Here is a 10,814-nt window from a genome sequence, read left to right as displayed (position 1 = left end):
TATGGAACCTCCATCACAAGGCTGATTCCCTATGGATCAAATGGATCCATGAATACTATTTAAAAGGTACTGAACTCATGCAAGTCCAAGTCAGAGACAGTGCATCCTGGTTGATAAAACATCTCCTCCACTCTCGACAACTCTACTTGGACATGAATGTTGGCAATGGGGGTAAGTTCTCGGCGAAACAGATCTATAATGCCCTACAGAGCAATGCTGAGAAACCTACATGGCGACATCTGATGTATGGTAATTATGCCAGGCCTCGAGCCACTTTCATATTCTGGTTAGCTTGCAATGGCAGATTAGCTACCAAGGAGAGGCTGAAAAAGTTTGGTATGATTATGGAGGATCGCTGCGCTTTCTGCTCTGAGCAGGAAACTTTGAGTCACCTTTTCTTCTGTTGCGATAGTTTGAAGATTATTTGGAAGAAGATTCTAAGATGGATTGATGTCAGACATGAGCCTATGCCATGGGATAGAGAACTTGATTGGTTAATTCGAAACTGCAAAGGGAAAAGTTGGCGAGCAAACCTTATAAAATGCGCTGTTACAGAAGTGGTTTACTCTACTTGGAAGATGAGGAATGACAAAGTGTTTGGCACTGCTAACGACACCGGAAACAAAAAGGAAGATATCATTGATAGATTAGTTTACAGATTTTGGAATACAAAGAAGTTTAGGACACACATAGCAGCCTTAATGGTTTAAGTGTTGCTTTTTGCTTTTCTTGTTTATAGGACTCGTTCTTGGCTGGATCGTGAGCGATCGCCGTGTATACACTGTTTTTTGAATTAATCAAATCCTATTGATTCAAAAAAAAAAATATCTTATTAATTTTTTATAAAAAATATATAAAAAGTAAAATTATTTGAATTTTAATTAAAGAGATTGGTTTTGTGAATAAAAAATAAGGTTAAATATGTCTGGTCCCTATATAAATATGCAACCCTGCAATTTTGATTTCTTTAAAAAATTTAAAAAAAATTTAGAGAGACCAAAATTGTATTGTCATATATTTAGGGATTAAAAACGTTTTTAACCCTAAAAAATATTGTATTTTTAAAAAAAAAAAAATTCTAATAAAATGGGTGCGACCCCACTGGCTACGTTTCAATCCAATGAGAGAGAGAGAGAGTAAAAAGGCAAGAGCCATTTCCTTTTGTCTGCTCAACACAGTGAGTGAGTAGTTTAACGGAAAAAATTGAGTGACTTTAGTAACCAAGAACAAAGAGCGCTTTTAACAGTTTCTTTTCTCTCTCAGGATTTTCATCAAACACAAAGAGCGCAATTGAATTGAAGAAGAAACAAAACCCCAAAAACAAAAATGCATTCATTCGGTTACAGAGCCAATGCTTTGTTAACATTTTCGCTTACGATTCTCGCCCTTATGTGCGCGATTTCCTCTCTATCTGACTCTCTCAATTCCCCATCTCCTTCAGCGCAAGTCCAGGTATCTTCTCTCTCTCACAGATCTGTGTCTTTTAACAACTGTATCAATTTCAATTCAACTGTTTTTTATCAACCCGTGTTTTTGTGTGTTTAGGTGTTGAATATTAATTGGTTTCAAAAACAACCAAATCGCAATGATGAGGTAATTTCAGAAACAACCGAATCTTTCATTCAAATGTCATCTTATTCATTTTTCAATCTGAACCGAAAGCATTACTATTCTTGCAGATCAGTGTGACACTGAATATTTCAGCAGATTTACAGTCTCTGTTCACATGGAACACAAAACAGGTTATTGATTTCAATTGCATTTTGTCTTCTTTCTGGAAAGTATAGACTCTTCTAGAAAAGTTGAATATCAGGACTGGATGCGGAAGAGTGGAAACTGATTTTGGTTTTGCATCTTTTCTTTGCTTTCAGGTTTTTGTCTTTTTAGCAGCTGAGTATGACACGCCAAAGAATTCATTGAATCAGGTATGATTTGGTTAGTTTGCTTGCAACTTCATTTGGTATTTAAACACTTAAATTTTATAGAAGTAGAAATTAATGTGCGTGACCTACTTTCGTAGTGTGCGCAACTAAACATTTTATAGGCATGGGTAATTGGCAATCAAGAGTGTACGACTTATCTCACGACGTCGTGTTCTTGATTGTTTCTCAATTGATATCAAGTCGCCTTGTCAGTGGCGCCTCAGACTCAGTTGTTTAGCAACTCGCTTTTGGATGTCAATTCATTATCTTTCGATACATGAACGACATCTCTATTGATCTTGCGTTCGCAACAATCATAAGCGTCCAATAAGAACTCAAGTTCTAAAATATACCATTGCCTTTAAATCTCATGATTACAAAAACATAAACTAGTAGAGGTTATTAAAATGGACTTACATAACCCCCTAATCCCTATGAGTTTACTCACTCATGGTAAGATAAACTACAACAATAATATAAATCATTATACGTAAAGTAAATAGATGAATAATTAACAAAATAATAGCAAGAAGAAAGTAGAACAATTGAAATAAATAGAACAAGAGTTTTGAGTTACCAAGTAACTAAGCAAATAACAAAAACTTAAGAAATAACAAAGTACAAAGTGTTCTAGTCAAAAGTGATGCTAATGAAGGGTCCTAAGACACCTATTTATAGTACTTCAATGGCTAGGGCACGAACTGCATACACTAATTTCAAGGGCTGGCCGTGTGAGCATCTGGTGCTTCATATGGTGATGGGTCATTGTGGAGAACACGGCCTGTGTCATGGGACACGGGCTGGTCGTGTTTGTCTCTGAATTTTTGTACTGAAAATGGTCCTTTGTGCGGTCTTTGGCCCTTTATCGTTCCGATTCGCTGTATGAACTTCTTATTAACTGAAAACCTGAAAACAAAGTAAAAACGCATAAAAACGAACTTAAACAGTAAAAACACGTAAGAGATGGTATAGGAAACAAGCTAGAAAACACATACATTTACCACCTATCAAAAAGCTATGGTAATATTGGGTTGGTCATTGATGAATCTTGAATTTCCATTGTTGAGGTAGCACTATTCATGATTTCATGTCACTCAGATAGTTTTGGTGTGGTTGCATGCTATACATTTACACTGCATTTCTGTCACCTTAGAGTATATGTTGCTCACTCTCTTGAGATGCAATTTTACAGATATCCCTGTGGGATGGTATCATTCCGTCTAAAGAGCATGCCAAGTTTTTGATTCACACATCAAATAAATACCGTTTCATCGACCAGGTATATAACTTGTCAAGAAAAATTGTCGAAAGTGAATTGCTTCAGACTTTAAGCTTTAATTTTGCTGTTTTTTGTTCCAGGGAACCAATTTGCGTGGTAAAGAATTTAACTTGACTTTGCATTGGCATGTAATGCCAAAGACTGGAAAAATGTTGGCCGATAAAATAGTAATGCCAGGTTACCAATTGCCCAGAGAATACAGATGATGATGCCTACTTGTCATGTAAATGTTTTTTCTGTAACTTTATAAGGGGTATTATAGGTTCCTTCAAAGAACCAGAATCAGAAAAAACTGCGTTTTGGATAGGGGAAAACAGCTTTTGAATACTTGAGTATCAGAAATTTCTTGTGGTTTGTTGGTTGTCTTAAAGCTTATTTTTGTTCTCCTTTAAACACACATCATATCATAAACAAATCCATTGAATGTCGGTAGTTATCAACTAAGTTAGATCGTCGAAACAATTACAAATAACTTCTTTCACGTGTAAAATAATTGAATCAATTTTGATAAATTTGAATCTAAGTGAGTACATACAATAATATATAGAGAACTCTAAAGTTAACTATCACATAAAAAGACAATTTTTCTAAACAAACTTCCTTTTTAAACAAAGAAAAGACCTAAACAATTTTCTTATATATACTCCAAGTGAGTATGCTTTTCAACAATCTATCAACACCACATTTTGAAGAACATGATCAAAATGGTGATTTATTTAATATAATAAATCTTAATATATAAGAGACTTTAATAATTATTAAATTTAGTCAGAGACAAATTTACCATTAAACAACTAGGTTTCGTTTCAAAATTAAATAAACAATATCATTGATTTTTTTTAAAAGCAAGGGCATTAAAAGATATTTTTCAAATATACCTTACATTAAAAAACAAACTATTCAAATACATTATTTTTAGCGAAAAAGATTAAAATATTTCATTCCAACTTCAAAACGGACGGTGGAAGAGTGTAGTTTTTAAAGGTAATATCCACTTTTTTCTTTTATATATATATATATATATATATATATATATATATATATATATATATATATATATATATATATATATATATATATATATATATATATATATATATATATATATATAATTTGTTAACATTGACCCACTTGTTTATATGAAGGTATATTTTAGCAAGTATTAATTAAAATAAGGTTAAGTGCAGGTGTATGTTGCTAAAACACACATTCATAAAAACAAGTGGGTTTATTTAGCAAACTCTTATGGAGCTTGCTATAATACACCCACTTATTTGTATGAATGTGTGTTTTAGCCAGCTTTAACTAAAAATAATTAAATGCACCATAAGATGCATGTTGCTAAAATAGACCTTCATAAAAAAAAGTGAGTGAGTCTACATTAGCAAACCCATATATATATATATATATATATATATATATATATATATAAGGAGGAATAATTCTGACTCCAAGAATAAGTTATTATATGGTTTGAAGCCAGTTCTGAGAGCTTCGAACAATAGGATAAATGATTTTTTAATTGAGGTTGACTTCAAGAAATGTGTGTCCGAACATGAAGTTTTTATGATCACGGATACAAATGAAGAGATGATCATTATTTGTCTAGACATAGACGGTTTATTGATGACAAGAAGCAACAAGAAAAGTATCTCTAAGTTCAAGAGTGGTCTTATGAAAGAATTTGAGATGAGTGACCTTGATATCATAACATACTTTCTTGGCGTAGAGTTCCACAAGTCAAAAAGGGGAGTGCTTATGCACCAAAGGAGATATGCTATTGAGATATTGAAGAAGTTTGATATGGAGCATTGTAATGTTTCCATTACACCAGTTGAACCAAGGTTGCAGCTGTCTAAGCATGAAGAGGAGAAGAACGTAGATCCAACTAAATATAGAAGGTTGATTGGATCATTATATTACTTATGCAATACGCGACCAGATTTGGCGTTTAGTGTCGGTATTGCAAGTAGATTCATAGAGAGACTAAAGGAGTCTCACTTGGCAGCAGTCAAGAGAATCCTAAGATACGTCAAAGGATATATTGGCTCCGGAATTATCTTTCCCGCACTGGATACGAACATAAAATGAAATTTGCTTGGTTTTACTGATTCCAATTGGTGCGAAGCTAAAGATGATTGAAAGTCTACAGTTGGATATATCTTTATGTTCGGTGAAACACCAATCTCATGGTGTTCGAAGAAGGAATCAGTGGTTGTATTCTCGTCTTGTGAGACGAAGTATATTGTCGCTTCATTATGTGTGTGCCAAGTCGTGTGGCTAATGAATCTATTGAAGGATCTGGGCAGTAGTGAGGTGGAGGCTGTTACGCTCTTGGTTGACAAAGTTTTCACTATTAATCTTGTTAAGAACCCAATTGCACTTGGGAGAAGCAAACACATTGAGATAAAGTTTCATTACTTGAGAAAACTTGTTAGTGAAGACAAGTTAAGTGAAGAACAAATTGTTGATTTGTTGATTAAGAGAGTCACAAATGATATGTTCAAAAGGTTGAAGAAGAGCATGAACATGGAAGACTTGGAGCACTTGAATTAAGGTGGTGTGCTGCGTGAAAATACACTAATTCAAGTGTTGTAACTAGTTATCACGAAGGTGTAACCAATGTTTTAAAAACCGGACCGGATATCAAACCGGTGAGGATACTGGGTCACTGGTTTATTGGTCGAACCACTGAGTCACTAGTCGAACCGCATGACTAAACCAGCTTAAACCAGATAACTCGATTGAATAGACCGGTCGTTATAACAAAGTTATATAAGTATAAAATTTGTCGAACCGGATGATTCACTCTCTACAAAATATAACTAGCACATAAATTTTTTGAAAATATCATATTATAAATAAATTCACAAGTTCATAATTTAAATTCAAATTTTACACATAGATATCACAAACAATAAAATAGTACATAATTATAAAATATAATTGCAAACAAAAATTTAATCGCAACATAATCTAATTGAATAATTTATAACAAAATAATTTCATTGTCTACAAAATTTAATTTCAATAAAAGAAAAATGGTTTCAATGTTGGAATCTCCTTCTTCAATATCAAAATCATCGGTAACAAAATCAACCACATCTGCAACAATTTTTTTATTCTTTTATTTTATTTATTTTATTTTAATTTTGATTTTTCATTAAAATAATCAAAACGATGAAAAATTTTAAAAATTAAAAAAATGCATTTAAACCGCCGGTTCACAAAAAACCGTTGATTTTTCCGGTTTTAGCGGTTTACACCGGTTTTGACCAGTTCACACCAGTTCAATGGCATTTCCGATCCAACTATTGAACCAGACCGGTTACTTGGCCGGTTCCCAGTTCGACCGGTCAGGTCCGATTTTTAAAACACTATGTAACCACTACTACAAATAACACTTTTTATGACGAAACTTTCACTTCGAACATGCTAAAAACCGAGAGTATAAGTCCTGTGAGCGCCATGTTTGATTATTTTAAAAATAATAAACAACCCTTTCCCTCGGTTTTTTCAAAAATTGAGGTAAAATACTATAAGTGAGTGCAATATTTGATTTTTTAAAAAAAATAAACAAAATTTTCCTTGATTTTCTCAAAAATCGAAGTAACATATCTATAAGTGAGTGTCACGTTGTATCCATAAAAAAATAAACATATCCCCTTGATAAAAAAATCAAGGGAATACAACTATAAGGGATCTCGCTTCAAATCCCAGTTACTGCATTTAAAGATTTTTTTCAATGATTTCTCACTTGGCGCATTTCTGGCTTCCTTTTTTTCTTAGTTAATTTTTTCTTTATTAATTAGTAATTCTAAAAAACATTGTTATTAATAAAAAAGAATAGGCAATAATAAGAAAGGAAATATTTCGTTGATAATCAATTACGGATTACAAAAAAAACTATTTCACATATTCAATCTTCTGACTCCACTCAACTTCAATATTATCCATATTAGCTATCTCTAAATGAAAGGAAATTTTAGAAAGAACTCTTCCATATGGTATGAGGAAACTCATTTCCTTCCGAGAGATGATTATCATTTCCTTTAAGAAATTAAAAATGGTAAGAGGAAGATTAACTCTGACATTGTAGGTAAGGAAGTACAAGTGATGTTCCGTATCCCAAGTAAGCGTTTACAATTGTTTCTCTCTTGGACGGAGATTTGACACTAGAAGTTGATACCAAACTTTTGAAATTTGGAGTAGAGTAGTAGGACTGGTGAGCTTATTGTAGTTGGCATAAATTTAGCGAAGGTGGATTGAGTAGACATTGGTGAATCTATAATGTTCAACGTAACTACCTTTCTCTTTACAATTTATTGTCTGAGCAATAAGTGATGGAGTAATGGTGATAGGAGAGTCATTGTCTTAGGACTTGATTGACTCAACATCATGACCTGATGGCACGCACAATGGAGACATTTAACTAGAACTCTTTAACGAGATTAATGTAGATGGATCCGTGAAGAATGTCAAAGTAACCATTCAACTGTTGTTTGGAAATGATTTTCCTTAGATCAAAGATTTTGTCTTTCAAATCATCGAAATCAACAAACTTTTCATTGATAACAAACAAAAGATTTTCATCAATTTTTTAATAAAAGAAAATACTTTGAAAATAGAAATAGTGTTTAAATAATGGAGAGTATGAAGCTCAAACGTCTCCTTGAAAATCCAAAAGATATGTTATGTTTTGAATATGGACGATCATTGCTATTCTAATAATATGATTCAAATGCGCGACACACCACATCTTACCTTAGATTTTCATGTAGATGGATCCGTGAAGAATGTCAAAGTAACCATTCAACTGTTGTTTGAAAATAATTTTCTTTAGATCAAAACCTTTGTCTTTCAAATCATCGAAATCAACAAACTTTTCATTGATAACAAACAAAAGATTTTCATCAATTTTTGAATAAAAGAAAAGACTTTGAAAATAGAAATAGTGTTTAAATAGTGGAGAGTATGAAGCTCAAACGCCTTCTTGAAAATCCAAAAGATATGTTATATTTTGAATAATGGATGATCATTGCTATTCTAGTAATATGATTCAAATGCGCGACACACCACATCTTACATTGGATTTTCTTATAACCGAGGAAAAAAAACAATTTAAGAACCTTTCTTTTTATTATATTTTTCATTTGTAAACTAAATGATATGTCTCGTCGGTATTCTTAATAACTGAGGAATAAAATATCAGTTTTACTATAAAAGCACTCCTTAAATAGACTTTACCCTTATCCTAACTCGTACGCATTTTTCTTTGGGATAAATCGCAAGATAATGAAATTTTGGAACTTAAGAAGCTTGAAAAAATTCTCTATGATGGATTGCAAGTGCAGAAAAATATTTTTCAATAGTTGAAGATAACTCCTTTAAAAGTTGGATGCATTCAATTTATATAAAATTCTCCAACGCTTGGAGTAGATAACTCCTTACAGCAAAGATTTGTTGTTCTCTAAGAACCTAGATTTGTTATAATATTGTATTTTAATATTCTGTGCAGACAATGTATTGTAAATAAAAAATAAGAAGCCTTTTCATCTCAATTGAACAAAACCGAGGGGATAATTTAGCGTTATAGTTGAGGATGTTAATCATCGTCCTTAAACAAATTTGTGTCGTCCATTTCATGAGTATCAACGCTCAAGACATTTCCATTAGAGATCCGCGTGGAACCTAAAAAATTTCCAATATAAAAGCATTATGATATCTAAAATTGATAATGAAACATCATGAAGTGCTTGAAACATTATTAAGGTTTACAAGAATATTTGCCATGACGAGTTCTCTATGATGGATTGCAAGAGCAGAAAATTATTTGGGTTTAATGTTTGTGTTCTTAAATATTTATTCGAGCAGAATCATTTATTAATCTAACCTTTTTTTATCTAACCCTCTTTTTGTTTATATCAGAGACAAATGCATAAAAAAGCAATTGAGAATATAATGGCACCCAACATTTGATCTTGTCCAACATATAAAGGATTTGAATATCCAACATATTATCTTCATAGACAAATTAATTTTTAATTTAATATTCTGTGTAAACAATATAATATTTTGGGTAAACAATGTAGTTTGTAAACAAATTAATTTTTTAATATCATGTGTAAACAATGTAAGGATTTTTTTTTTAAAAAAAAAATCTTACCCCTCAATTTTCTTTATTAACCGAGTTGTATGAGGCGATTGTTTTGTAAATAATAAAAGTGTAGATTATGGAGTTCGAACCCATGCGTAAATAAATTCACCCCTCGATGTTTTAAAAAATGAGGTGTTAAGTAGTTATTTTTCATGACGTGTTTCGTTACCTCGCTTATTTAACCGAGGTAAAATGCATTTCACATATGAGGTTAAAAGCGCATTTTGTATTAGTGAACTGGTTAACATAACTGATTAACGCTTTGTGTTAACCGGTTATAAGTCTGAGTTTATTAGTTTTTGTGTTATTTTAACGATGTGTTTTGTGTCTCAATCACTTTATAATACTTGTATAAATGTCATGGAGACATCTTCATCACTAATAATGCAAAATTATCATTCTCACCTTTAATTATCTCTCTCTATTTCTCTCATCTTTCACGATCTCTTTCTCCACTTACTCCATTGTCTACCAATCTTACTATTGAAGTTCCATAAAAAAAATGTATCACCACATAATAAGTTGTTTAAAAGAGATACCAATCATTTAAAATAAGGAGAAAAAACTGAGTTGAGAAAAATCAGCCCAAGGAGTTTTGCTCTTTTAAAATCAACTGAATAGAACTCAACTCGCGTGTTTTAAAAGTAAGCAAATATCACTATAACCTTACTACTACTTCTTCATTCTGTGGCTTCCTTCGTTCCTTCATTCATCACCTCTCTCTTTCACAGGTTCATTCTCTTTCTTTCCCTTTCTCCTTCTACCTTACATTACACTATATTCTTCTTGCTTTATCAATCATCTATTTTTTTCTTTTGCTTACTTTCAAAACCTTAAATATTCATCAATGTTCTTCTGTTATGTGATGTTATGTATGTGATAATAACATAGATAATCACAAACAAACGTTTATTTTGATTGATTCATTGCTTGTAAATTGTGTGTGTGATCAATCTTAATCTTCCTGTTCTTCTTCATCCATCAATGTGCTTTTTGTTATCTCTTTTTCTTATTCATTCTCAACATGCAAATAAGGGGTTTTCATTCTGATAATCTAGGGTTCATTATCTTGTTTATTTCTAATCTATATTTTTCATCTTTTCCCTAAATCATTGTTGAAATGTATTTTTATTTATTTATGTTGAACCTGTCTCAAGAATAGTCACAGTGGTGAAGTCAGGGTTTTCATGTATTGGCAAATTTGTATTCTATACTTTGTTCTCTTTTAGGTTTTCACTAGTATATCATGTTTTGAAAAATCAGTGGCCTATTAAATATGAATAGCTTGTGATTAACACTTCCAATTACTGTTATTTTATGCCTAGTTACACCTCATGTTTTATAGATGCTCCTTCATGATTTTATCTAATCTTCATTTCCTATATCACATTTCTTCTTAACCCTTAATTTCAGTTTATACTTATCGACCCTATTTTCCTATTTTTCTTGACAGATG

The 10,814-nt window shown here is 32.0% G+C and overlaps 2 protein-coding genes across 2 annotated transcripts; both read left to right on the top strand.

Moving 5' to 3' along the window:
* Positions 1-1,169: 1,169 nt before the first annotated feature.
* On the top strand, positions 1,170-3,594 carry LOC131612831 (signal peptidase complex subunit 3B). The gene is made up of 6 exons (XM_058884583.1): positions 1,170-1,452; positions 1,546-1,593; positions 1,680-1,742; positions 1,872-1,925; positions 3,115-3,201; positions 3,282-3,594. Exons 1-6 carry the CDS (start codon positions 1,327-1,329, stop codon positions 3,405-3,407), a joined length of 504 nt encoding a protein of 167 aa, XP_058740566.1. The 5' UTR covers positions 1,170-1,326; the 3' UTR covers positions 3,408-3,594.
* Positions 3,595-4,827: 1,233 nt separating this feature from the next.
* Positions 4,828-5,292, top strand: LOC131615044 (uncharacterized mitochondrial protein AtMg00810-like). Its single transcript, XM_058886559.1, has one exon. It carries the CDS (start codon positions 4,828-4,830, stop codon positions 5,290-5,292), a length of 465 nt encoding a protein of 154 aa, XP_058742542.1.
* The last annotated feature ends 5,522 nt before the right edge of the window (positions 5,293-10,814 follow it).

This window comes from Vicia villosa, linkage group LG6 (genome assembly GCF_029867415.1).
Source record: "Vicia villosa cultivar HV-30 ecotype Madison, WI linkage group LG6, Vvil1.0, whole genome shotgun sequence".
Lineage (NCBI taxonomy): Eukaryota > Viridiplantae > Streptophyta > Magnoliopsida > Fabales > Fabaceae > Vicia > Vicia villosa.
Note: the sequence above shows the minus strand (reverse complement) of the source record. Positions and strands in the feature narration are given on the sequence as shown.

Bases quoted from the DNA above. Each gene is read 5' to 3' on its own strand.
- LOC131612831 (XM_058884583.1), top strand. From the start codon at position 1,327: ATGCATTCATTCGGTTACAGAGCCAATGCTTTGTTAACATTTTCGCTT. The intron at 1,743-1,871 runs GTTATTGATTTC...CTTTGCTTTCAG, and splicing joins TCACATGGAACACAAAACAG to GTTTTTGTCTTTTTAGCAGC. The intron at 3,202-3,281 runs GTATATAACTTG...TTTTTGTTCCAG, and splicing joins AATACCGTTTCATCGACCAG to GGAACCAATTTGCGTGGTAA.
- LOC131615044 (XM_058886559.1), top strand. From the start codon at position 4,828: ATGACAAGAAGCAACAAGAAAAGTATCTCTAAGTTCAAGAGTGGTCTT.